Genomic DNA, 27,380 nt, shown 5'->3' with positions numbered 1-27,380 from the left:
AAATGCAGTAAATGTTCAGGTGAAACCACAGAAACCTGACTTCAAACCTGACGCATGGCGCTGTTGGCTCACTCACACAAAGCTCTGATTGGTTGGTGACTTTCAAACCCTGACTAATCTTCAACAAAGACAACCCCAGTTTCCCATCTAAACCTCTGAGCAGCGGGGAGTGGGCTGTAATCTGAGGATCTGGGGCTTGTACAAACTAGCCACGGAGGGCGTTTCATTTTTTTTTTTTTTTTTTCCCCCATCTCCAGGTGTTGACATATTTAGAACATTTCTGCTTTCATCTTATTGCCGTTTGGACATTTTTTTTTTTTTTTTTTCCCCCATCTCCAGGTGTTGACATATTTAGAACATTTCTGCTTTCATCTTATTGCCGTTTGGACAAAACTACTTCTAGTTCTGGGAATTTAAATTTGATGCGTCTAGTTTCGCAGTTTTTCCTCCAGATAAAAACACATTTCTTCCCCATTTTTTAAATCTGCCATCTTTCCCAAAATATTTCCCCAGAAATTATCGGGATGTTTCCACCCGGGGATGATCCCGATAAGACGTTCAAACCACCTCAACTTGCTCCTTTCATTGCGGAGAAGCAGTGGCTTTACTTTGAACTCTCCCCAAATAATTGTCATAATAATCCTTACTCTAATTTTAAGACCGAGTCCAGGATGTAAGCGGTCAATTAGCTCAGATTTCTACTCCTGGGAAGATTACAGGCAGTAATGTATTCTTTCTTATGAACAATGTTTTCTTTTTTCTATATGTCTGAAAGTGACCTTTTAACCTTCCCCAGATAGATTAGCAGCAACTATTGTTTCTCTAAGAACATTGCTGTTGTCTTTCCTTTTTGGCATTGTATTAAAACACACCTGTGTGCCCTGGAGCATCAAACAGACAGAATTCCTCCTTTTATAGAGATGATCACATTTCCTGATGAGTTAATAAAGATGCTCACCATGAGCTGCACGTCATTGCAACTTTCTCACTTAAATCCTGTACTATCTGATTAGGTTGCCACTGTGAATTTATTTCCTCTAAGTTCATATTTGTTGAATAAATGTTACAAAATGTTTTGAACTCATGAGGTTAGATTTAGTATGTTTAACCAATACAAAAATTAGGGCTGAAACAGCTTATTGGATTGATCAGGATGAATCGATTGATATTAACTACAGATATTTGCTCAAAGAACATACTCAGCAGTAATTAAGCCAAAACTGTACCAAAAATATATGTTTCATTCTACTAAGAACTCTTCAAGTGATGTAGTTTGAAACTATGCGCCATTTGCAAGCCAATTATTATTATTTTTTTCTTAAATAGTTAACAGATTAGCTCTACACTGTATTGATAAGTCAATCAGAAAGTCCTTCAGATGCATCCTTTGCTACAAATGGTCAAGCATGCACTAAATAAATACTTTGTTGGTGCAGTTTGGGCCATAAAATGCTTTTTCTCAATTTAAAACAGAATTGAATTAAAAGGCTTAAATTAAACATTTACAGAATGTGCCAATTTCTTTCATTTGTCATAATTGATTACAAAAAATAATTGTTGGTGTCAGCTCCAGCCTCCACATAAAATCTATCATAAAATGAGGCTGTATTGTTTGTATTAGGATCCATGCTCGTATTTTAAGTCACAGCAGGCTGTCTTTAGAACCACAGAGTGCTAATCTTAAGGGTTAACATGGTTTGTTTGTGTGTGTGTTTTAGTAATTTGTGTCAGCTCTGTGGACTGCAGCGTTTGAGGTAAAATGAGTTGTGATCCAACAGAGGGAGTGACTTCTGTGTTTTCTTAACCTCCAGCTTCCATCCTGGCTCGGAACGTGTCCACGCGCTCCTGCCCCCCACGCACCAGCCCCCCCCCCGATCTGGAGGAAGAGGATGAAGGGAGCAACGACCGCGGGTCGGTAACCTTCCTCCCGTGTCCTGCTAGTGTTTGTGCACTCCTCCTGCCTCTCATGCTCTTACAGGAGGATCATTTACGGCCATGAGAAGTGTGTCTTGTATTTTTAAGCGTCGTGCTGACTTTCAGCAGGCAGTTTCTTTTGTTTTGAAGAGCTGGCGCTTGATTTTTATAATGATTCATCTTTGCAACTGCTTTGCAGTGAGCGTAAAACGGTGGGGATGAAGTTGGGAAAGAAGAAGCCAAGGAGACGACACACTGATGTAAGTAACTCTCCTGTTTGTGTCTTTGTTTTAAACGGGGCAGCAGTTTTCTTTTAACGGGAGTTTAGAAAATATTCATTCTGGTTCCACACGACTGTCCTTCACCTGAGCGAGTCAGACGGCTCAAAAAGAAGGAGCCCCCCTGTGGATGAGCCGGGAACAAACACCACTGTGGCCTAACGGTCCATCTGCTCTCTGCAGGACCCCAGCAAAGAGTGTTTCAGCCTCAAGTTTGACCTCAACGTAGACATCAACACAGAGATTGTACCGGCTATGAAAAAGAAAACACTGAGGTTAGACGAGTCAGATGATGGCAGGAGCAAAATCAATTGTGTTAAAAGTGTTTTTTCAAAACGTCTTTGTGTCTTGTGTTGTCAGAGAGGTTTTAGGTCCAGTGTTTGAGAGGAATGGCATCGAGCTGTCGCGGGTCGACCTGTTCCTTGATCAGTCCAATACGCCGCTGTCCCTGCACTTCGAGGCCTATCGCTTAGGAGGACACTACCTCAAAGTTAAAGGTAAAAACTGTCAACCATACCTTTCATTAACAACCGATCTTCTGTCCAACTCACTGGACTTTTGTCCATTCACAGGTCATAACAAATAACTGACTAATCAAGGAAAGACGACAGTTCAACGTATAATTGCCATTTCTAAGAAAAAAAAATCTCTAGAGGACTTTTTACATTGATAAACATTCACTTATGTTTGAAACTTGCTTTGTGGAAAATGTTGCTACTATGCAATGTAGGATTTTCTGTCACAGAAACTATGGCAGATAGAGCTTCTTTTGGTACATACATGATATATTTTTAGTCTGCACAAATTGAGACAGCTTTTCCTCATTTTCGTCTGTGCAGCACGTCCCGGTGACGAGGGGAAGGTGGCGCAGGGTGTGAAGGACTTTCGGTCGCACAGCCTGCCCATTATGAAGCCCCCTGACGGCCAGAGCCCCTACATCCTCACCCCGAGAGAGAAGGTGGCACACGAGTCTCTGGGACGCCGTGAAAGCATTGATCTGCTGGTGAGTTCATGTTTTATTTCTTGCCATGCTGCAGCTCGCCACACCTCCTCCGGCTCCTTATTTTTAACTTTCCCAGCTCTCAAAAACACATTTTGAACACAAACAGACACTCCCACAGACTGTTTGGTTCTACCACACCTTTTCCCGATTTTCCATAGCTTCCCTTTTGTTCCTTCCGTCCCATAAAACCTCTTCCTTCCTCATCTTCATGGATGAGCATGGTGGATGTTTTTTTTTTTTTTTTTTTTTTTCCTTTTCTTTTTTCATTATCGCCTGCTGTTGTGATTAGTGGACCCTGAAACGCTCACTGGTACTTCTACGCTTCCTGCAGCCACAGGGAGCGGCTGTTTTGTAACTGATGAGAGAGGCTAAGAGGCTAACTGAGGCCTCTTGATCTACTTGGCTGCAGAACATAAAGGTTGGAAATGAGGCCGGCTGCCAGCAGGTTCAGGCTGTGGAAAGTAGGGACACCAGGACCTGAGTTGTGATTCCTAAATCGCTGACCTGTTTTAAGCCTTTTGGAAGCAGCACCAGGCTTTGGTGTCAAAGTCACGAAAAGAAACTTCTGTTTCAAAGAGATTTGTTTAAATTGACCCTGTTGAAGGAAAAAATGCACTTTACATCAATCACATCACTTTTTTTTTTCACACCTGTTGTTGCAGAAATCTCAACCCAAACCCTCAGTTTCTTCCTATGTTATCCATTACTGCAGCAAACTTCTCACTTCTCTCATGTTTGGCTCGGGTTCAGGCTAATCAGGCCCGTCATCTGACCTTTTAAGTGCTTAAAACAAAGTTGTTAATCACCTTTCTCAAAAGTCAAGAGCCACCTAACCACAGGTGAGCTGGATTTTGCATTTACGTGTGCAAGCTGTAAACCAGATGTCTGTTGCTCTGGGCGAACGGGTGGGGGCTCGGTAAAAGCACTTTCCTGCCATCTGTGGAGCTAAATGTTCAAGGTTAGTCATAAAGGCTGAGACATAAACATTGGAGGTTGCCCAGGAAAGTTTAGTTTTAGTCATCATGTGTCTCATTTGTTAATTTGCCCAAAACCACTACATGTTCCCTGATGAGACAGCGAATGTCAATGTGCCTACCTGATGTTCGTGTAAGAACTCGTCAGCTTTACTGACGATGAATGTGGAGTTTAAACCGGAAGTAATTCCAGTTTATTCCTCAGGGTGGCAGTAGCGCTCTTCTTACAGCAGGTTGGCTGTGATCTACCTGAAAACTGTTACTTCTGTTCGATTGTTAGTGGCACTAAAATACATTGTTAAAAGATATGAACAGACAAATCAAGTGGTGATGGCAAGGATAAAATTATGAATCCATTTCTATTCAAGGTATGTAAATGTGCTATTTTGCAACTAAAACAACAAAAATAAGACAAAGATTTCTGCCCTCTAATTTCAAATAAATACAACTCAAAACTAGAAAATCGATTTCAAGAATGTAGATTTTGTGTGTTTTTACTTTTCACAGTAAAAATCTGACATAACTTGAACTACTAAAATATTGTGCAAGGCTGAAACTTAAAAGCTATCAAAAGGAAAAATGTTTATTTCTGGTTTGTGGTGAATAATATTACGAAAAGACACATTAATTGATTTTTTTCCCCCCCGTTCTGTTCTTTTTGGCATAGATTCAGCATGTTGTCTGAAACATTCCTGAGACTTTGGTCCATATTGGTAGTACAACATCACAAAGTTGCTGCATTTTTTTTTGGGATGGAGATCCATGATAGAAATATCCTAAAAATGCTTTGTTGGCTTGAGATCTGGTCACTGTGGTGATCATTGGAGTACAGCGAACTCATTTTTGTTGTTCAGCTCTGCAAAAGCACAAAACCTTAAGAATTTTAATCTAGCTTGAACTAATACACATCTACCTAGATAGTAACAGTTCAGCAAGATAAATAAACTTTTAAGTCGCTAATCATGAAATGTACTAGTTCCCAACAAATGGCTCCACTGGCAGGTTTTTTCACTTACAGGAAAAATGTCTTGTTCAAAGTGTAAAAATCTGCCAGTGTAGGACTGTCTGAAATACTCAGACCAACCTGTCTGGCACCATTTCATGTTCAAAATTAGTTAAATCCTCCTTTTCTCTCCATTCTGATGTTTTAAACTTCACCGAATCGCCTTCATCTTATTGAGATACCTAAAGGCATTGAGTTGTTTCTATCAGATGAACAGTTGTATCTAATAAAGTGGCCGGTGAGTGTGTGAATTTATTTGCATACATAAAAACTGTACTATGGACCATCCATGTGGTGTTGGATCTTTCATTGTATTTCATTTTGACTTTTAATCAAGATTAAACTAATATTTTTTTCTTCAAAAATAGAAGATACCAGCACTTTACATCATTTGCTGTCAGGTTTTAATAAAATAAAATTAAACAATCTTGTGAGAAAAGCTATGCTTTAAAATCTCAGACAAAATGTCAGCCAGACATGAAGGTAAACAAATGGCTCCACTGGGAATTAATGGAGCAGGAAAAGCTCAACAAACTTCTAAGTTGCTTTTACATTTTTGGTCAGCAGGGGTCGCTGTTTGTTCAAATTATTCCCTGGTTATTTTGATTAGTTCATAAAACCAAAACGGATCAAATCTAGTTCTGAGTTTTTATTTTTGTGCAGATTTTCCTCACCACTCCTTCAGCATCCTTAAAGGATTTTCTTTAGCAGGAACTCAACATGTGCTGACTTTATGAGATATTCTTTTGTTTGAAATTTGAATTTCAATGTTTTTATTGTATTAATATTACAGTTTCCTATCTCTGGCAGTGTTGTGATTGGCTGCTGGGAGCTCTGTTGATTCAAATTATTTTATAACAGACACTGAGCCAAGTCCTCTGATTGGTCAAAGATGCATTCATCTCCTGCTGACTGACCTCATAAAGTGCTGCTGACCCTTTGTCCCTCCATTGTTAAATATTCCATCCTTCTGCAGTGTTTGTGCTGTTGCAGATCATTTTTAATCCACACATAAAATAAATTCAGACCTGAACTTTTACAGCTTCACTCTGTGGAATCTGAGGTCACAGTGAAGACCCAACAAGAATTTCTACTAATGTCCGCCGCATTCATTAGGCAAAGGGGTTAATGCGACTGGCTATGGTTGCATAGTTTTTCCAAATGGAGAAGTGGAGACCCAGCTCTCCAGACACGGAGCAGGAGATGTAACACATCTGCTAAAGTGAAGTCTTTAACCCTTAAAACACTTTTGCTTTACACATTGAATAATGTTGGATCATTATCATGCAGAAAGAAAGCTATAATATGACACTTTGCAGGCATTTGAAAGCAAAGCAGGCCCACAGCATCACATATCATCCACCGTACTTAACATTTGCGAACAGCTGTTTTCACTCAAACTCAGCCGTTTTAAGCTAAATTTTTGGACGGTTTGTTGGTGAAAAGCTTAATCTTCATCTCGGGTGATGAATTATGCGATAAGAATCAAGTTAAACAAGAATAAAATAACTGCAATTTTGACACTATGACCAACTTAAGGACTAAATGACATCTCAAATTAAGATGTCAATCAAAAAAATGAATATCACAGGTCTTCAAGTCCTAAAGCTAAAGTTTGATATAGACTCATAACACAAAAACTGATAAATTTAGGTATTGGTCTATATTTCATTTTCTGTATGCCATAATAAAGATGAGCCTACAGATTGTGGTATTCAAGCATATCAATAGAAAATTACGTGGAAGGAAAAAGTGTCATAGAAAAAGGTACAAAACAGCCAGAAATAATCGCAGCCCACATTTATAAATTTTATAGGAATTGTTTGGAGAGCCAAGAAGAGTGCCACTAATTATTTATTAACATGACTCTTTTCATCCTAAATAAATCAAAGGCTGGATTTTTCAAAATTGTTCCATGTCAGGTTAAAATTACGACATTTTTACTTGTATTTATTACCTATACCAGTAATTGTGGAGGGTGCTGTTGCTTCATCGTGCTTGTTTCAACAAACTGAAACTGAGATTGGTTTATAGTCGTCATAAAGATAGCTCTGTCGTCTGGAGCCCAGAGCTGGTGTATAAGCGTGTGCAGTACATTGATCCTTGCTCGCTGTCAGTTGGCCAGATCATAAAACCTCCCATCTATCTGTTGCCATGGAGCAGTTAGCAAAAACATGATTGGCTTATGTGAATCAGGCATCTTGCAGGGTGGTGTCTGTAAACCCACGGCGACATTATTTGATCCAGAGATACAAATCACTGTGATTAGGTTCACATTACGGGTTCAGTTGGAGGCTGCTGGCTTTCCCAGGAGTGGATCTGTCATTTAATGGATCCTCCATGTGTGTGTCAAGGTTCAAACCCACAATAAATCACCAGTCTCACACACACACACACACACACACACACACACACACACACACACACACACACACACTGCAGAATGTACTGCAGGCTCTTTATAGCTTTAATACATTTTGGTGCCGGTTGAATCTCTGTAGTTTTGTTCAGTAACATCTAAACTCCCATCCAGACAGTTAATGGAGTCTTTGGGGAAAACCAGAAATGTCATGATTCATTATGAGCAGTAGCTCTTTTCCTTCATGTCTCCATCAGTTTTAGTTCCAGTGAAGGAATGTTTTTCCCCACATTCCTCATCAGATCATTGGGGATAAGAGGCCTTCGTTTATGCCCAGCTTTATTTAAGTCCTGGTACATCATTTCAGGAAAGTGGAGATGTGGACTTTGACTGGGCCATTGCAATAGCTTGATTCTTTGCTTTTTTTTTTATTTTTTATTAGCCAATAGTGGCGATTCAGTGCTTTAAGATGTTAATTACCCAGTTCTTGATTAACTTTGGCCTAGTTTCTTTCTGGAATACTTTGACGTACAGAAATGTTAATGGACAGCTCGATGGACACAAGGTGCAAAACCAGGTCAAATCATCAACCCTCCACCACCATGCTTTGTGTCCAAAATGGTACTCATTATAGTGTGACCTCCTTTTTTCCCTGACAGTTTGTTCTACTTGTCTTGTAACTGAGAAACAGACTTAAGTGGATCATAATCTTGTTGGAGAACACAGTTTTCTCTAGGCAGCCTTTTTAAACAAGCCAAACTTGTTCAGTCAAACTTATCTGACTGAACTGTAATGAACTGTGATGCTTGACTGTAACTTGTGATGTCTAAGAAAGACCTTTCGGTTTTGATTTGTGTTCTTGTTTTCCGAGCTTTGCATCGTCTGACCCACTGGGAGATCCATCCCTGTGGAGTGTTTTAAAATTATTTTGAAATGACCAACAGCACTTGCTTCTCTAAGGCCATTTCTGATGATTTTTTTTTTTTTTACTTTGTTAATTCACTTGTAGGGCCCAAAGTAGCAAACAATCAGATCCTGGTTTGTGTTTTGTCTCTTAAATCATGTGGAGCCATCCACTGTTTACTCAAAATGACTACACTAAGAGTCAAAAGCTTTCTTTCTTCTATGACTAACTTTTCAAAATAAACAATGTTTGTATTAAGTTAGACAGTGAAACATCTGAGAAAGTGAGAAAGGTACTAAAATGTTTGTTGTTCCCATAAAACTGTTTTTATTGATCTCATTTTTAGACATAATATAAAAAGTCAACAGTAGATGGTGGTTAGTAATGTTAAGAGTTACCTCCTCATACTAAAAGACACCGATACTCCTGGATCTGCCTCAGGGCTGGGTGAGTTTGCTGTGTAACAGACAGGAAAGATGGATACTGTTTCTTTAAATGACTCAGTTCTGGGAAAATCTGTCAGTTGTCACAGAAGCACCTAGAAGCCTTAGGATGTAAATCTGCAATGAGTCAAAAAGCCCAAAAGCCTTCAGCAGGTGACAGACTATGGCTGTATTGTTTTAGTGACTTGTTGTACTCAGGTTTTGAGAGCAGCCTCAGTTTTTGTCACGTTTAGTCGTCTGCCTGGCAGAAGATGCTTGTCATGGCTTTTGTCATTTATTAATTGCTTGCTGTTACTTGATAATGCAGAATCTTTTCACTCTATACATTACACCATATGGGTCAGCAATGTGACTCTGACCTAAAAACATTGGGATGGATGGCCTTATTGACATTATTATAGATTCAAATGACATTTGCTTAATCAGCATCAGGCAGACTGGAAAATGTTGTTGCAGTTATAAAGATTTTCACTAAGACACAACTGCATAAACACTCTACGGAGTGAAAATATAACATGCATTTTCGTCACAATATTTTAAAATATAATTGAAAAGTGAGATGTTGTTCTGTCTGCTTTGTGCACCTTTTTCTACCACGCTTTTTTTCTTCCACCAAATTTTCTATTAATATGCTTGAATACCACAATCCGTAGGCTAATTGTAATGATTATGGCTTGCAGCTCATCATTAAACACCTAAATTAATATTTTTTTATGAATAAATATTGTAGTTTCACTTGGAGATCTGAGATGCATCCACTTTTTGATTTTACTTTTTGAACTGCATCTACAATTTAACAAAGATGTAATGTGAAACTGAAGTATGTGCCCTTTTACATATAGATCATCAAACTCTTTCAGTACCAGACAAATATGATCAGAGCAAATACAAAAGCAGTTAAGTTAGTCCAAAAAAAGCTTTCCAAACTAAAGGAGGTGTTAATAAGGTGATGGTCTTGAGTTCTTTGGTTCTGCAAGACTAAATTGATATAGCCATGCTGCTCAGAAAGTCCTGAAGAAGAAAAAACTGCTATCAGATTGTGTCTTGGGTAAAATAATACGTTTGGTCTGGACAAAAATCCAGTCAACATGCGTAAACAGACTTTTCATACTCAGACACTATCCGATGTGGCTGAATTGAAATAATTTTGCCAAGAAAAGTGGGTAAAAATTCCCCCACAGTGATGTAAAAACTGAATGAGAGTTATCCAAAAATGCTTAATGGCAGTTCTTGCTCTCAAGAATGACATAACCAGTTATTAGGGCATAGCTACTTTTTCACACAAGGCCAGGTTGGCTGGGAAAGCCATTTTCCCCTCAAAAACTAATCGTTTGAAAACTGATATTTGAAATAACTTTAACCATCTTCATCTGGTGAAAATCTGTCAAATATTTATGTGACCATAAAAAGCAGTAGCTGAACAGAAATCTGTCATGGGCAGACGCTGTTTAACATGGTAAACATCAGTGAAAGACGTATAATTGTTAGCCATGGCGTCAGCTCTACTTTGTGAAAACCCATCCGCTGCATTTTTTACGTAGCATTAAACCCAGCATGTTTTGGTATTAAACAGTTCTTCGTCAGTTCTAGACATGGATTACCATTTGTAATCTTTGCTTTCTTGTGAATAATGGATCATAATTCGCTCACATTCCAAAACATTGTGAATCACCCATCGTCATCTTCTTTTGTTTGCATCTAAAATTGGATTCCCTTCACTGTAGTTTCTGCTTTCAATATCCAGTTTGCCCAGCCACTGCTTGCGTGGGAACAGTTTAATGACTCATGTTTGGCAACTTGCTCTTTCATTACGCTAATAATGAGAAAAGCATGAAACTACCCCAGTGTGCTAGCACCTAATAATTATATTAGCATTTAGCAGAAAGCTGTATTTTCCTCATATGGTGTAGGTGGAGATAAATATTGTGTGTGTTGACGAGAAAGAGCCTGGAAGACAAAGACTTTCTCTTAATGCCTGAAGGTGGAGATTACTGCAAGGCTCAAACACACCTTTATGATTGTTGTTTGTGTGACCGTTGGCCTGCAGCACACCTTATCTGCAGGCTCCGGTCGGCCAGCAGCCACACAAAGGAAGAAACGGCAATGCTTCACAGAGCTCTCCCACCTATGCACTTGGACACATGGGTCTGTCCTGACTTGTGGAGGTCGATCTACTCCTGATCCCTCAGAAGATAGTACTAAATTTAAACCTTGGTGTTGGTTGGATTTCCCATATTTTCTGTGGAAAATGGTTCGTTTTAGTCGCTTGACATCCTGGCACAGCTGGGACCTGCTGCACCTGGACCCAGAGATCCCCGAGTCGCCGCCTCCCGACACAACACAACCGGCAAATTTCACTCAGGTGAGAGACTTGCAGAGATGCAGGTTATTTCACCTTTTGGCAATATCATTTCATTGCAGTTTTGGTCAATTCATACCTTAGTTTGTTGATATGGAAAATACATGTTTGCCACCTGATATTTTGTCCCAGTCGTTCTTTAATTTTATCCACTTCCACCGCAGATGGCTTAAAATAATTTTATTGAATCTGCTTATTGTGTGATGATGACTTTTATTTTGATTAGGGGTCATAATCTGAGTTGATCAGAATCACTGCTAATGAAAATAAAGCGCAAACAAAGGTTTTGATAAATGTACTATTGGCTTCCGCTTAAAATTGGACTATTTTCGAGCTACTTATAATTCATGAAACCCAATCCTTACAAAGAAATGAAACTGACGAGCATTGGCTTTAATTACATGGGTCCTAAGTTCAATGAGCAAATTAAGTAGTAAAGTTCAATTGTCCCAAAGCCAATTTGTAGATGCCTCTATACTCATGACTGACGAATGGTATTGTTTTTGTTTTTCATATGAATGCAACTGGGAGCTTGTGACATTTGTTTGGTTGAGATTATGTTTTGCTGTGTTGCTTTATTTAAATGTGCTGCTCTGCTCGTTTTGTGCACATCCAGACCACCGAGGCCTTTTATGGTTCTTGTTTCCTGGTCATCCTCTCTTGATGGGGGTATTTTATTTATATTTGACTGGATCGATTTGGGTTCGAGTTCTCAGGAAAGTCTGTGTCACATTGTTTTCTGATCGTTAATCACCCCCCACATGATCAAAGCCAGCTGTTATCAGATGACTACCATTGGGGAGGGGGGCATCACAGCAGGAGAGTAGAAGAGTGAGAGGGTGGGGGTTGAAGCAGATTTCTTCTCACCACTTATTTTAATTCAATCAGGTTGCTTAAAGATTTTTGCTTTTTCCAGGGTGAGGTTAATGCCACAAGCTGCGGTAGATGAGATAAAACTCCAAGCTCAGTTTGATTTCATTAACCTAGAACAATGGCTCCCAAATAGTTATAGTTTGGGACTTCTTTTGTGGTATCAAAATAAAAACCTGACACAATTATTTACAAGATAACGTGATTTGCCAGGAATCTCTTCATCTGGCAAGATATTTACCTTTGAAATTAAAACTTGGATCTTGAACTGATATAAAATTAAAACAAAGTATTCCAGTTAAACTCAGCATTTTGCTAACTTCATGGTTCCCTGTGGTTTCCTTTAGAGGTGTTCAAAAGTTTTGGTATCGGCAATTGGCATTGTAAATAAAAAGCTAACCAACTGTGAAATAAAGCAAATTAGCATAAGCAAGGCAAAAATTGAGTTGTTCACACCTATCTCTGCTTTAAATGAAAGCTAATCAAAAACATCTCGTAAAGTAAACATTTCTCTAGATGCAGTTTGTAAATCTGCTGAGATTGTAAAATTGTTCTCAAGCATGCTAACAATTATTGGCTAAGAAAGCATGCTAACAAGCTAAGGAGACCATGCTTCCTACTGTTGGCAATGAAAGCTAAATGTGATGTAAGTCTCTGCATGTAGTGCCTTCAAACATTACATCCAACACATTCACTGAAGATTGCATAATACTGTTAAACATCTAGTATGATAAATCTTAAAAAAGGAAATGTTTTATCTGCAGTCATCACCAAGTTTTACTTGCATGGGGACCTTGTTGAAGTTTGAAGTCAATGTTGGTAAGAATTATGACTTCAGGGAACATTTCTGTTAGTAAAAATGTAATGCATAATTAAATCTCACCTTTCATACAATCTTCCATGCTCATGGACAGAAAGTTATTTTTTTTCTTTTTCACCATTTGTTTTTATGACATAAGATAACAATAAAGTCCATATCGTGTTGAACTATTGTGTAAAAATGTCAGTCAACTTTGTGTTATGGTCTTTTGAGAACCACTGGACTTAAATGGAGAAAGCCTCAGTATTTTTGTTTCCCTCTACATGGACAAGTTTACATAGTAGACTCAACAAAGACCCTGTAAACACAATTATTCAGGCAGACATGAATACAGCTGCTTAATGTTAGTTCAAGAGGGGCTCATGGGCCACTTGGCAGCACACTGACCTGAAGTAATATCTTCAATAAATTACAGAATATCTCTGTTTATATTTGAGGTATACTTCTCTGCTCTGGAAGGCGTTCAAACTTTTTTTTGCTGCTGATGGAAAGGCGGGGAGCTCAATGTGCTTATCTATTGTACTACAGCAGCCGATTAAATGTGCTGAAACAAGTAAACAAAGGGGATTTCCTGTTTGGCTATTTGGAAATTTCTTTCCTTGTTTTTTGCCATGTAGCCTGGCATTGTTCAAAGGTCTCTAAGAAAAACAGACGCTTCTTGAGAACAAAGACTGTGCCTCGGGGGCGGACGTGTCGCGAAAATGACATGCTCACCCCTTGTGAAAGTCTCAGGTTTTTTAGTAAGCTTCTTCCTTATGAACAAATACTCATCTTGAAAAAATGGAAACGGGTGTGTTTTGCAAGACACGAGCGGCGTGGCTGCTTGAAGAAAGTGCCAAACAGAGCATTTGTCATCGTCAGAAGCACCGGGACGGCTGTTTCGACCGAGGAGCTCCCTGCCTGCAAGCTGTCACACTCTGACTCCACCTCCAGATATTCAGATCAGCCTCCCCAAGAGCCAGCACAATGAGGCAGGATCCTCCTGGTTGCTATGACTTCAGACCAGTGTTCGGGTGAAATGTAAGCAGGCTGGACGCGTCAGAAGAAGGTCCGCCAACTGACCGGTCGGATAACTTGACAGGACTCAGATTAAACCAGGAGGCACTGGATCTTGTCAGCTGGAGCCTTTCTGAAGTGCTTTTAGGGAAATATTAGCGGTTTGCCATCTTCATAAGAACTGTCCGGGTGAAGGAGTGGATACACAAGACTCCCACCAGTGGAAGTGGAAAAGGAGGAGGCGAGACGTTGAGTGAGGGCAGCAGCTGGCATGAGGATGGGCTGCGGTCCATGAACCCCTCTGAAGGATTAGAATGGTTTTTGTTACTTTTGACATGCCTCTGGCTTCAATGGTAAGCTCCATTGCTATGGTGGGAAACTGTTGATGGCTTTTATCCTCTGTTTAATTGCAACTTCCAGACTTTGGTTTAGTCTATGGAAACATTTTGTTTTGCTGAAAGTGCTCAGGAAGAAAATTTGTTATCTTTATGTTGGATCAGATTAGCTCAAAACTTTCTCATGTCTGCTTTCTATACTGAGTGAGGATTTAAGTGCTGTGCTCGAACTGGGAAATGGTCCAGGTTTTGTCTTTCTTACCATGTGGACTTCCTGACACCTGCATCCTCTTCCACTTGTTAAAAGAAACCCAAAATGGCTCGATTTTGGTTTCCTTTTCACTGAAATGGATGCAAACTTTCCTGTTTTCAGCACTTTCTATCTGAACGACAGATTGTCTCTTTTTAGTTACATTGCTAATCTACTTTGCAAAAAATTTCTCACAGATAAAACATAAGGTTGTTTCGTAGTATGATTGATTTAAGTGTGTTTAAGATGCACCATCCAGGTTATTGTGTTGATCACTAATTTATGTGCTGGTCATCTTTTTGCATGTTCTTTTATTTAAAATAATAATAATAATAATAATAATATAAGAAGAAAGCAGCATTCAAAGTACCTTCTCTAGTATCCCTGCCATTACTGGTGGTGTTTATTTACATCTGGAGCAGATTGAGCTTCACACTGTATGACCGAGAGCTGTGTTCATCTTATAACAAAGTCAGAAGGATTACCCACTGGTTTTCCCATCTTATTGTAGCGATTAGAGCAGCTACCACTACCATAATTTTGCATTTCCAAAAGAATGTTGACCTTTACATTAACTGCTGGATTTTCAAAATACTCCTAACATTTCCAACTCCAGTGTGATCCAGGACGATCCAACTGGTTGAACATTGTTTAATTTGTTCAATAAGATTGAATCTGTTCAACCAGATTAAACAAAGCCCTTTTCTCATTCTGTGATTAAGCTTCCTGTTATCTGCTGCATCTCTTGCTCTCTCTTGCTATCTTCTAACATTAATGATCCTTGGACAAGCCTGAACATGTCTTAAAAAGCAGTTTTTGTTTAAATAACTTCTTATATCTTTTCTGTACTGACTTCATTTTAAACACTTTTATTGATTCTGGAATCGACTTCAAGTGTCTCACTAACGACATCAACAGCAAGGATGTACCAATTACTGTATCTTGGCTGATTTGTTCACTGAACAAAATGAAATCAGATTCTGGAATTTCTGAATGGTCAGTAATCAGAAAATCAAAATGAATGCTGAAAATCAAACAATTCACTATGGATCCCTAAGCATCTCTGACTAGTGACTGACGGATAAAATACTGACTAAAAGTCAGATTTTATGTATCTGAAATGCATCAAAACGGATAAGAAGGGATGGGGTTGAGAAAGAAAAAAAAGAGTTGCTTCGTTCAAAGATTATTATATATAAAAACATGATTGATTGTATCGTGTTCTGTCCAGTAATGCAGAACACAATAGCTTTTCTTTAGTGTTTTTTTTTTTTTGTGTGTGTTGGAGTTCTGGCTGTACATGGTGAAAAACATATTAAACAAATTGTTTAAACTTCATCAATTCTTGCTGAAAACATTGACTTCTCTCAGTAAATGCATCAACACTGCATGTTCATTGCTCCACCTTGCATGGAGCTCAGTAAAAGTTAAGAGTGCACGCTTTCATGCTGGAATTGGGATAATCCTGTAATTTTATGTCAGTCAATACTGATACCTCTATCAAGGAGCTTACAGCACATACTGGTTACATTAAAATGTCTAATTTTTAAAAGAAAAAAGAAAATTTGGATTGATTAAAAAAAAACAAATCAGAGCAGTTTCAGCTTCATCCAAGTCCAGATGTGCAGCTCAATCATAATTTTAAAAAACAACAAAAAAACATTTTTTTATTGCGAGTCTGACCAAGATGCTGAAAGCAAAAGTATTTGTGTGTGTGTAGTGGAGGTGGGGGAGGTGTTTCCAATGTTTTGACTGCACAGTGTGTGTTTGTTCGTTTCTGTTTAGTCGAGGGGGGGTGATCAGTTAAAGAATTTTGTCGGAACGGCCGGCCGGTTTCAGCAACGGTGTCAGTGTCCTGGAATGTAAAGTTTCCCCATCCCCTGTTTAATGAGGTGAGGGTCATTGACTCCCCCCGTCAGGGACACACATACAAACACACCGCCACCAACAGCAGATTCCTCAGCACTGACACTCCGACAAAAACAACTGCTTCCTCTGATACCGAGGCGACCCCTTGTTTATTTACTTTGCTGCTGCTCGTAAAGTGGACGGAGTTTGTAGGAGCGCGCCACGCGACGGGGCCTGCTGACAGGGTAACAATGGACGGGGGAACAATGGCCAAACTCGGATCGTCTGTTCCTATGGAACAACCTCCTGCCTGCTCCTTGTGATGTCATGAGCATTGGCTGGGAGGAAGTGTCAATTCTTCCCTCTCCTGTTTGTGTCCCAACATGAGGATGGCTTTAACGAGCCAGTTGATGTCATCCTTAGCCCTGAAAATCCCCTCCGATTTCCTGCTTATCCTGTCTTTGTATATTTTTCTCATTCCGTTCTTTCCAACTCCCTGACTGGAATCTTTTTTTTTTTTTCCCCCCTTGAAATGACACAATTGCTAATAAGTGATCTGTTTGTTTCATTTTCTGTTTTGTTACTGTACATCTTGTAAGTTTTATCTGTGTGTCTCCTGTCAGGGTCAGGCTCGACGGAGGAAGAACATGACGGAGTTCCTGGGGGAGACCAACATTCCGACCCAGGATGCTCTGGGACAGCTGCCCGCCGTCGGGGCAGGGCCGGACAACTGGAAGAACCGCGCCGCCAGCCGCTTCAGCGGCCTGTTCGGCTCCAACGCCGGAGCGGGGCCCTTTGGCAAGGTAAGGCTGAGCCCAGAGTGTGAAACCCAAGAAGGTGCGCCTGCTGGTTCGATCAAAGCAGCACGCTTTCTCTTACCCCAGAAATGAGTTGTTAAAAGCTATGGGGAACATGTCTGCTGCCCAGACGTGTCTCGCATTAGGAAAGCGTTCAGAAGCAAACAAAACAGTAGCCGGCTGGAGTGGGAGGAGGTCAGAAGGCCACATCCCGCCAGCCCTGGTGAAATCATTTCCCTTCAGAGTCTCTTTACTTGTTGGCTTACTTACTTTCCTCGCAGCTGCTATGGAAATGCGTAGGTGGAAGGGAAAGCCTTTGCTCACTAAGTTTTATCCAAAGGATTCTTAGATTTTAAAGAAATCTAACTAGATCTGCAACTGATTATTTTGGTAACAGATTTTCCTGACTATTAAGTGGATAAAAAAATTGCACTTGCTGTAGATTTTTCATTTAAGCACTTAAGCTTATTTTATACAGTATTAGAAGTACAAATATTTCAAATCCTTTTTCACTAATGAAAATAAACATTTTATTGCCTAAAATGCAATAAAAGCATTTCTTCAGTGAACGCTTTATCATTTGTAGAAAAGATACAGCTACAGTTAAAATGTTTCTAATGTGAAAGGTTAACCTTGTCTGCTCTGCTTAACATCAGTATACTAATTATTTTTTGATTAACTGATAATTAAAAAGCAAAAGGTGCTTAGTAGATTATTTTACAGGATTTGAACCCAGTGAAGCTAAAACTATGCCAAATGGAGATATTTCATAGAGTTTTGGCTTACTCACTATTATTTCAGCAAATGGCCTCTTTTTGTTTGCATACTCCAGATTAATCGATTATTGGTTTAATCAATTAATCAAGTCTATTTGCATAGCACATTTCAGCAACAATACTGTTCAAAGTGCTTTCCATAAAAAACCCCATAAAAATACAAAGTCAGAGAACACACAGTCAATAAGTGATTGACAATTATTTCAAAAAATTGATTCATCACAATTGATCTAATTAATCGTTTCAGCCCTAAATCAAACTTAAAATTATTTTCAGTTAACCAGGTCATATTTTTTTTAATTTTTTTTTTATCTATATGAAACCATTGAGGATAAATTTTGGTTTAAAGCTCATTGCTTGCTCAGACCTCTGTCTCATTTTATCTACATTTCTAATCCACTTTGACTCAAATGAAGAGCATTGTGCCAGCGTCTAAAAATGTCCAACCCAACCCTGCGGTCGCATCCAGCACATCTGCCGACGTCGTTCAGAGACGCAATCAGTCATTTGTCAGTTCCAGACTCATCTCTGTTTTAGCCGATTTGCCCCCTTTAGCTCTCTCAGGACCAGAACCTGGACCTCTGTCATCCTCTGTACTGCAGGGTTCAGCAGCTGTCAGTCATTCTGTCTCAAAACCAGACAAATAAGCTCAGATCTAATCATGTTCTCTCTAAATTCACTGCAGACTATTTTATAATTAGCTTCTTTGCCCAACTGTAGCCTTCACCCCGACTCCCCTGTCGTCTATTGTTAAAGTGGTCTCAATGCACAGAGCTCATTTTCATAACTGTGTAAAGGCTGCCAGCTTGAACAAAGAGCTGAGCAGTGGCTACGTTTGGATTTAAATATCAAGGCGCCATTAAAGCATAAAAACACTGAGCTTAGCATGCAATCTTGGCCCTGATCTGAAACTTTTCCTGCTGCAGGAGTTGGACCGTCTCGAGCAGCTCCAGAGCAAACTCCACTCCTACTCGTTATTTGGGCTGCCCAAGGTGCCGCGGCAGCTCTCCTTCCACCACGACTCCTGGGAGGGAGAGGAGGAGGCCAACCTGGTCATGGAGGACAGCTGGAAGACGCTGCTGGACGATCCAGAGGTACGAACACTTTGTTCATGTCTAATAACTGTAAGCAAAATATTTTCTCCTTATTTGTTCCCATGTGTGGTGATATAGTCCCTCAGTGTAGGGGTGGGCATCATGGACTTAGAAGTTTATCTTAATATTTTATGGTACTATGGTAAGACTGAGCATTGAAGCCATACCAATAAATAAATTACAAAAATAAAGTTGAAATAACACGAGAATAAAGTCGTAGCATTATAACTTTATATATTGTGACTTTTTATTCCCATACATTCTCGTAATTGTATTTATTTATTTTATACTCAATTATGCTATTGTGGTAACAATATAACTATGATTTAAAAACTACATTTTATTTTATTTTTTTGTGTAACTGTATGTCTGACAGCATTCATAACGCCACAAACTTAAATACTTTTCCTGGAAAAAAACCCCATTTAAAACAGGCTTCTTCACACTTTTTCACTTAAAAAGTGTAATTTACATCACTAGGCCTCACACAATAGCTACATTTAATCATATTTTTGAATTTACTGATGGATTTTTGCGTGGAACAGTGTCGAACAGCAAAAATAAAAATTACTGATGATTCTGTCAGTTTCTTTTATTTACCATCACTAATTGAAATGTACAACAACAAATCAAAATTCCTATAAGAAAATTTTCCCTAAGTGATGAAAGATATGATAAATGTCGACCTCTACCTCTGAGCAACATTTTCCTTCGTGTGGTTCAACCAAACCATGCTGCTGATCAAATGGTGTCCTCCTTATCATCCATCCTTGTCTGTTCCCCTCTTACCTGTATTCCAGCAATAAAGCTTACAAGGCTTATTGCAGTTGGAGCTGTAAATGCCTTTGGAAACGATAACATCCATCTTACTCTGTCATTTGCTTTCGCCTGTTAATGTGTATATGGCTAATCAGATTGTTGCCAGGTTGCTGTATTTTCCCTCCTATGGGAGATTTACTGCTGACGGCTGGTTATGTAAGCTGCATAACTCAGTCATAGTCGTAGTGCTGCTCAGAGATAACCCTGGAAAATGGGAGAATATTATTCTTGTTTATGGGATTGAGTGATCCACTTTTAATTGTAACTCCACTTTCTTTGGTTTGCCTTTGGAATTTAATGTTTCCACTTCACTGCTGGGATAAAAATGAATATGTTTTTGTTTAGCATTTTACTTTAGCTTGGTACAGAGAATCATATTAGTGTTTAATTATGAATACGCTGCATACATAACCACTGAGTAATAGCTTTTCGCCTGCAAGCCAGAAGAAGTGAGTATTGACATCCTGCTTCCGTGTTGCATGGAAGGCAGCAATATTTTAAATTAAAGCTGGAAAGAAATGAAAATAAAGCCGCTGGATAATTCACTTGTGGAAAAACTTAACACATAGTTTCCATACATATCTAGTATTGTCACTGAGCTTCTCTCAGACATAAGTGGCAGGATTCTTTAGATTCTTTATTTTTCTGTTGTATATCCTTAAAAGCAAGAGAAGTTGGTCTTTACAAACAAGTCAAATATTATGTAAAGCTATGAAATTAGAATTCTATCCTTTATTTTAATCTTTATTTATCTTTTATATGGAGAAGTTGGTGACAATTTTTAACACGGACCTAGAAAACATTATCTAAATGCTCAAACATTTGCTCATCTCTTTATAAGAATGAAAAATAAAATGATTCCTTAATCTTTGCTTAATACTTAACAGGTTTATTCTCCTTTTTTTCTTTTTACCATGAAATTCATTGGAACTTACCTGAAACTCATTTATGGTGGCTGTCGGTAAACTAGTCAGTTGTAGACAAAGTTCCAGAGACAAAGGTGTGGGCCCAATGTGTCATACCCATCAAGAAAACCTTTGTGTTTTTATGTAGACGCTGACGAAGCGACAGTTCCACCAGCAGGAGGCGATATGGGAGCTGCTGAATACTGAAGCCACCTACATAAAGAAACTCAGAGTCATCACTGATGTAAGTACAAAGGAAGCTTTTGTAATCTGCCGCCGCACATAAAAAGTCCACATACTGCTACAGGGTGTTGTGCAACAAGATGCATCTGTATTTTGGCAGATAAGTTACACAATCACTTCCTCGTTGGGATTTTGAAGTAATAAAATTTATTTCCGTCTCTACAGTAAACCGTAAACTTGAATGCCATTTTCTCCAGCTGTTCCAGTGTGGGCTGCTGAACCTGCAGGAGAGCGGCCTGCTGACGGATGTGGAACCCACCAAACTGTTCAGCAACATCCAGGAGATAGTCCGGCTCCACATCGCATTGTGGAACCAGGTCATGCTGCCCGTTCTGAAGAAGGCCAGGGAGGCCCGGGCCCTGCTCGACCCGACTCACCTCCATGATGGCTTCAGGACGGTCAGTAGTGGTTAAACTATACTGGAAAAGCTTGTATTCTATCTGCAACAAATGGCCAAAAGACAGAGAAAGTGAAGAGAAAAAAAAACAAACGCACAATACAAATGAGTTCAGTTTTTGAGAATTTACCAGGTTTATTACATACAGTTACGGGAAAAACATGACAGCGGCGTGATTTCAGGTGCTCTATACCTGAAGCTAACCCAGCATTAAGCATCAAATTTGCATTCAAAACTTTGAAGTGGCACATTTAATACATACAGAACAGAGAAAACTAAGAAGAAGGCCTTTGTGTTAATCTATGCATAATCTAAATGGGGGGAAAAGTAGTTTGCCTTGTTGAGTAAAGAAACAAAGTAAGGTGCATAAGTTTAGCCTGTAACCAGTGCAGTGTCCTGCACAGCTAAATGCGTAAGCAGCTCTGCTCCCATCAATCACACATCCCAGATGATTTGCACCCGACTCATCCGATGGGTACAACAAGCGACAAAACGGAGCTGGAAGATGTGCTCTAAAGAAGCAATAAGGAGTCCCCCCTTGCCGATGTGGTAATATCTGCTTTATGCCTTTATGTTTTCAGTTTGGGTCCAGGTTCCAGCCATACATTCATTACTGCATGGAGGAGGAGAGCTGCATGGAGTACATGCGCACGCTTCTCAGGGACAACGAGCCCTTCAGGACGTACGTTACGGTTAGTACTCCACTCTGCCACCCATAAAGCTGATTCTACATCCCTTCAGCATGCCCTGATCGGACACACTCATCCTTCTCCTGTGTTTTTGACGCTTGACTTCCTGCCTTTGTCTTTAGTGGGCAGAGACCCATAAGCAGTGTAACCGTCTGAAGCTGGCCGACATGTTGGCAAAGCCTCATCAGAGACTGACCAAGTATCCCCTCCTGCTGAAAAGCATACTGAAGAAAACTGACGAGCCGTCGGCCCGCGACATCGTTAGCAGCATGGTGAGGATCCTGGTAGCCATTACTGTTCCTACTGGGACTTATTCACCCTGCATCAGGTTTGAACATGAGTATTTTTGTGTGTTTCAGTTGGTCACAGTGGAGAGCTTCATCAACAGCGTGGACTCGCAGATGCGACAGCGTCAGGAGCAGCAGAAGCTGGCCACCATCTCCGCCCGCATAGACTCCTACGAGGCCGTGGAGGGCAGCAGTGAAGAAGTGGAGAAGGCAAGAAGCTAATTTATGACACCACAGAGCTGTCAGTGATGAGGCTTTATGTAAGCTCTTGCTTCACGCTTTCTCTCTTTTTTGGTGGGGTCTTCTCCTCTTCAGATCCTCAAAGAGTACAACCGCTTCGATCTAATGTCTCCCATGAGAGAAACGTCACCGGAGGAGACTCGACAGCTGCACCTGGAGGGAGCTCTGAGGATGAAAGAGGGCAAGGACAGCAGGGTAAGACTGAGTCACACGACCGCTTGTAAACGCACGACGCGCTCTGCCCTTTGAAGTCACACCTGGTTTCTGACTTTTGCCCTGCAGATGGAGGTCTACTGTTTCCTGTTCACCGACCTACTGCTAGTTACCAAACCGGTGAAACGAGTTGAAAAGGTTAAAATTATCAGACAGCCTCTCCTCATTCACAACATCGTCTGTAAGGAGCTCAAAGATCCTGGTGAGCGCTAGGTTTTTTTTTTTTTTGGCCAGATTTTAGTATTTAGAATGCAAATGTTTTGTTTTGTCTGGAAATGTGAATTGGAGGAAAGCAGGAAATCCGCAACATGGTGGAACTGTAACAATGTCCTGCATAAAATGCCAAAATATGAGCAGTAAAATAAAAATATTAAGTGTTTATCTTTTTCTGTCTGTGGCACTGACATTATGCATTTCTTTGTGTTTTTAGGTTCTTTTACCCTTATCTACCTCAATGAGTTCAAGAGTGCAGTAGCAGCTTACACTTTCCAAGCCAACAGCGCCTCCCAGGGGCGAAGCTGGATTGATGCAATTTGCAATGTCCAGGTTGGTGAAATGGTTCTCCCATTTCAGCTGAGAGATTTGCAGTCCTTATATGATGGTCTGATTATTATTTTTTTGTGTGTTTTTTTGTTTTGTTTTGTTTTTTAACGTTATGTGATTTCTTTTAGAACCAGCTGCAGAGGCTCCGCAGTCAGGAAGTCCTCCGGCAGCAGGACATTCAGAAGAAATGCACAGCCGAGGATGAGGAGGAAGAGGAAGATGAGAGCAGCAACTCTGCTACCAGCTCCCCGATCCTTCGGCACAAGGAAGAGCAGAACTCCAGGTACTGTGATGTTCCACTTATTGGCCTCATTTTTCAACCAATTCTGTTCAGCACAGTTTAATTAGTGCCAGTTCAAAACTATTTTGTCTCAACGCACTTAAATACAGAGTCAGTTCAATGTAATAATGCTTGCAGATTCAAAGTCAGTTGCATCCTTTCAAATTTAACCCTATTTAATAAGTACTGCAATCGGGTTATTATGACAATTTATGAAAAGTTTTCTACCCAAGTCAGGGATTGACAACTTTTACAACCCTAAAAGCCTTTTTTGCTGTCGGTTCAGCTAAGCACTTTAAAAAAAACACACAAAAAAACGGAACATGACTCTTCAAAACAAAATAACTTGTTTTTTTAATATTTACTATAGGAAATTAGTTGGTTTTTTTTAAGAATAAACTTAGTTTTGCCTTTAGGTCCAATGCATTTAATTCATTTTGTATAGAAAATCACACCACAAAGCACTTAGTGCACAACCAAAACAATTACTTGGTGAAAAAGGATTTTCCTTTTTGCAATAATTCTGCATATATTGCATTAATAAAACTAATAAGAACTTCTTAAACTGGTACTTTTTAATTGCCTTTATTTTTTTAAACATTGCTCAATTTTTTAACGTTTTCAGACAAAGTTGTTAAGGACTACAATAGGTTTAAAGAATAACATGGATATCATTTTACTGTAGTTTATTTTCAGCTCTTTTACTATACTATTCAAGAACATTTCCGGTGGCTGCCCTGCTCCACTCTGCAAAGAAAAGAAATATTAAATTACTTCTATTGTACAGCCACACATAGTGACTCGTAGGCTCAATTACTATTACTTGTCGAATCAAGAAGTCACTTAAGTAGGACCTGTCTGACAACATGAAGTAGACTAGACGATGTCAAAAATAACCTGAGCTAAAGAAGTTCAAGGATAGCCAAAAGCAATGTCTGTCAAAAGATGAGAAGCATTGTGAAGGCAGATAAGGAACTGGAACATTCAGTTCTTTGACATGTACAATGATTTTACACTGTGATGTATGGAGCTGCTTAGCTAATCTTGTTTTATAAGCTGTTTCAGTAAAAGTCTCTGGATAATCAAGTTTTTTTTGTACTTCTAAAAACTTGGTTAGAAAAAAAAATACTTTGTGTTGTAAGACAATTATGCTTGTAATAATTTTACCCTGACTAAAGAAAATCTTTATCTGTATCAAACACATGTGCTGGATGGGCCAAATTTGTATAATTCTTGAAATGCACTCGGTGGGCTGCACAGAATTAATCCAAGCCTACTTTGGTCATCCCTGACTTCACTCTTGTGGTTAGCATTTTTGACACCCACTTTTATTAAAGCTCAAAATCCTGTCTTTTCAGCCAATCAGACGGTTCGACCGAGACCCTGTCTGTGATGGATGTGGATGAGCCGACTGAGCACCAGCAATCTCCTGCCTCCAGCACAAACTTTGAGGAATGCTCCGGCAGAGACTCGGAGCCCGACCTGGTTCTCCTGTCAGACAGGTCCGAGCTCCAGCAGCCCACCTACCGAGTGCATCCCATCATTTACATCGGACAGATTCAGGAGGAGAACGAGGAGCTGGATCCGCAGCGGCGGTCGCTCTCTATGGACAGTGCGTATGGTACCCTCTCTCCTGAGTCGTTTCAGCAGGAGCTGAGGCCGCAACCCATCCAAAGTGAGGGAGAGGAGGTGGAGGAAGTGCAAGACCAGGAGGTGGAGTTTGGCAAAAATGGGAAAGTGGAAGAACAGGAGCAGGAGGAGGAGGAGGAGGAGGAAGAAGAAGAAGAGGAAGAAGAAGAAGAAGAGGAGGAGGAAGAGAATGCATCTGTAGGATCCCAGCTGTCTGTGGTGCAGTCAACCAAACCTCGCCGGCGGCCTCCTGTGCAGTCCAAGGTTCAATGCATGCAGAGGCTGACCTCTCTGACCTTCTCCCGCTCGGAGGACAACCTCCTGCAGCGAGTCCACGGCGAGGAAAACCCCGTGTCCCACACGCACTCTTTCAACTCTGAGTCCCAGGAACTGGACTGCACGGACGTAGACCCGTCCTCTCTGGCTCACAGCCAGAGCCTGTCGGAGCTGCGGCGGAACGGCTTCAACCGCTCCGAAGACTGCCTGAGCTCCAGCATGCCCTCCGACAAACTGCAGGCCAGCCTGAGCCGGGCCGAGGCCATGCTCAACCGTAAGACACAAGAAGTGCCGGATGGGGAGACGGCGCCGTCTAGCAGAGCAGATGGGAAATGCGAGACGACGACGACGACGGAGGACACAAATTCACCCAAAAACAAAAAGAGGAAATCTCCAGCCCAGCACAAGAAGCTAACGTTAGCTCAGCTTTACAAGATACGCACCACTCTTGTTCTAAACTCCACGCTGACGGCATCGTAAGTCGCTGCTTTTGAAATTTCAAACTGCAGATTTTAGATAATTTTACATCTGTAGCAACATGCCTATTGATCTTTATTTCTCTCTTTCCAGGGAGGTATAACTTTTCCAAACGGCAGAGCGACATCAACATCACAAGGGTTGGCGCTTGTTTTGTTTGGATGGACTGATTTTCTATAGACACAGATGCACTCTTTGTCACACTGCCCTCTCCCTTGCAGTTGCTATTCTGGACATTTTTATTTATACATTAACAATCACTTAGTTGTTTTTTTTTATATTTCATTGGTTTTTGGACTCCTCAAACAAAAAGGGAGGGGTCATTAACTGCCTGCACTTTGCAAGAGAAGTAGCACTGGAGGGTTGGAACCTGCAGCGAGGAGACGTCCAGGCGGAGGTCCGACAGCCTCGTCCCTGCACTCCACACAGGAGACATGGAACTCTTCCCTTCCTCTCACGCACGAGTTGAAGAAAGAGACACCAAATCTTGAATACGCTTGTGTGTTGGCAAGAAAAAACAAAAAACAAAAAAATACCTGGACACTTGTATTGCTCCTGATTTGCTTCAACAAAGGAAATTATTGCACAGTTTTAAGTACAAAACAAAGAAGTGAAATTTTCAGCCATGTAATGAGTCGCTTGCGTATGATGCGTTTTCGATTCTTGACTGAACCGAAACTGATCACCGTCTCCTTTGATTATGCAAACCCACCCAAAGATGGGAGGCCTGTGTAAAAACTAAAAACAAAAACAACCACAAAAAAAGCAGTCCAAATAAGCCAATCGCATTTCAGCTTAATTTCAACTTTGTGTTTACTGTTTGCGTTTTTTGCTGAACTGATGACTAAAAATGGGTGACTGAAGCCATTTTGGTATTTTTTTTTCTGCACTATACATGTTTCGACTTGAGGCGCACACAAGAAAAATGAAAATGGATTCACAAGAAGAAAGGAAAGTCTCACTACACGTGCTTCTTTCTGAGTAATGTTAGCAGGTTGAAGAATGAGGTTTGTGGTGATTATTCTGCAGAGCTTTAGCTGAACAACTTTCTCCAGGAGATAAAAACAAAAGCTTTTCAGATCAGTAACTGTTTATTTTTTGCCCAAACCAAATAGGTAAATGAAATTGTTTACTTCTGTTTTTTTTGTCTGTGTGTAATATTTATTACCCCTGCTATGTTTTATATATAAGATTTTGTTTATGTTTGCTTTCATGATTTGTAAATGGTTTTTGTTAATATTTTGGTTTTTTTGTCATGTCAGGCATTAACATGCTAAGAACCAAAATCATGTCTTTTCTTTCAGGAATGACTACAAAGTGTCTTATGAAATAATAAAAAAAACCCTACAAAATACCTTA

At 40.1% G+C, this 27,380-nt stretch overlaps 1 protein-coding gene across 4 annotated transcripts in view; it reads left to right on the top strand.

Moving 5' to 3' along the window:
* Nucleotides 1-27,380, top strand: part of LOC103150967 (pleckstrin homology domain-containing family G member 5-like) — an 80,910-nt gene extending 53,530 nt beyond the window's left edge. For 3 of the 4 annotated variants that reach the window (XM_007570753.2, XM_007570752.2, XM_007570754.2), the window contains 18 exons: nucleotides 1,812-1,911; nucleotides 2,114-2,174; nucleotides 2,376-2,467; nucleotides 2,553-2,689; nucleotides 3,032-3,195; nucleotides 16,980-17,159; nucleotides 18,856-19,023; nucleotides 20,896-20,991; nucleotides 21,188-21,388; nucleotides 21,969-22,079; nucleotides 22,199-22,348; nucleotides 22,436-22,573; nucleotides 22,679-22,798; nucleotides 22,886-23,018; nucleotides 23,247-23,362; nucleotides 23,488-23,642; nucleotides 24,998-26,020; nucleotides 26,115-27,380. In XM_007570753.2, the coding sequence (XP_007570815.1) occupies nucleotides 1,812-1,911; nucleotides 2,114-2,174; nucleotides 2,376-2,467; nucleotides 2,553-2,689; nucleotides 3,032-3,195; nucleotides 16,980-17,159; nucleotides 18,856-19,023; nucleotides 20,896-20,991; nucleotides 21,188-21,388; nucleotides 21,969-22,079; nucleotides 22,199-22,348; nucleotides 22,436-22,573; nucleotides 22,679-22,798; nucleotides 22,886-23,018; nucleotides 23,247-23,362; nucleotides 23,488-23,642; nucleotides 24,998-26,020; nucleotides 26,115-26,124 (3,155 nt within the window). In that variant the 3' untranslated portion in view covers nucleotides 26,125-27,380. Of the gene's footprint in view, nucleotides 1-1,811; nucleotides 1,912-2,113; nucleotides 2,175-2,375; nucleotides 2,468-2,552; nucleotides 2,690-3,031; nucleotides 3,196-16,979; nucleotides 17,160-18,855; nucleotides 19,024-20,895; nucleotides 20,992-21,187; nucleotides 21,389-21,968; nucleotides 22,080-22,198; nucleotides 22,349-22,435; nucleotides 22,574-22,678; nucleotides 22,799-22,885; nucleotides 23,019-23,246; nucleotides 23,363-23,487; nucleotides 23,643-24,997; nucleotides 26,025-26,114 lie in introns of those variants that run through there. The other variant, XM_016681077.1, reaches the window with a different exon arrangement.

The sequence above is a fragment of the Poecilia formosa genome, unplaced genomic scaffold (genome assembly GCF_000485575.1).
Source record: "Poecilia formosa unplaced genomic scaffold, Poecilia_formosa-5.1.2 Scaffold268, whole genome shotgun sequence".
NCBI classification, from domain to species: Eukaryota; Metazoa; Chordata; class Actinopteri; order Cyprinodontiformes; family Poeciliidae; genus Poecilia; species Poecilia formosa.
Note: the sequence above shows the minus strand (reverse complement) of the source record. Positions and strands in the feature narration are given on the sequence as shown.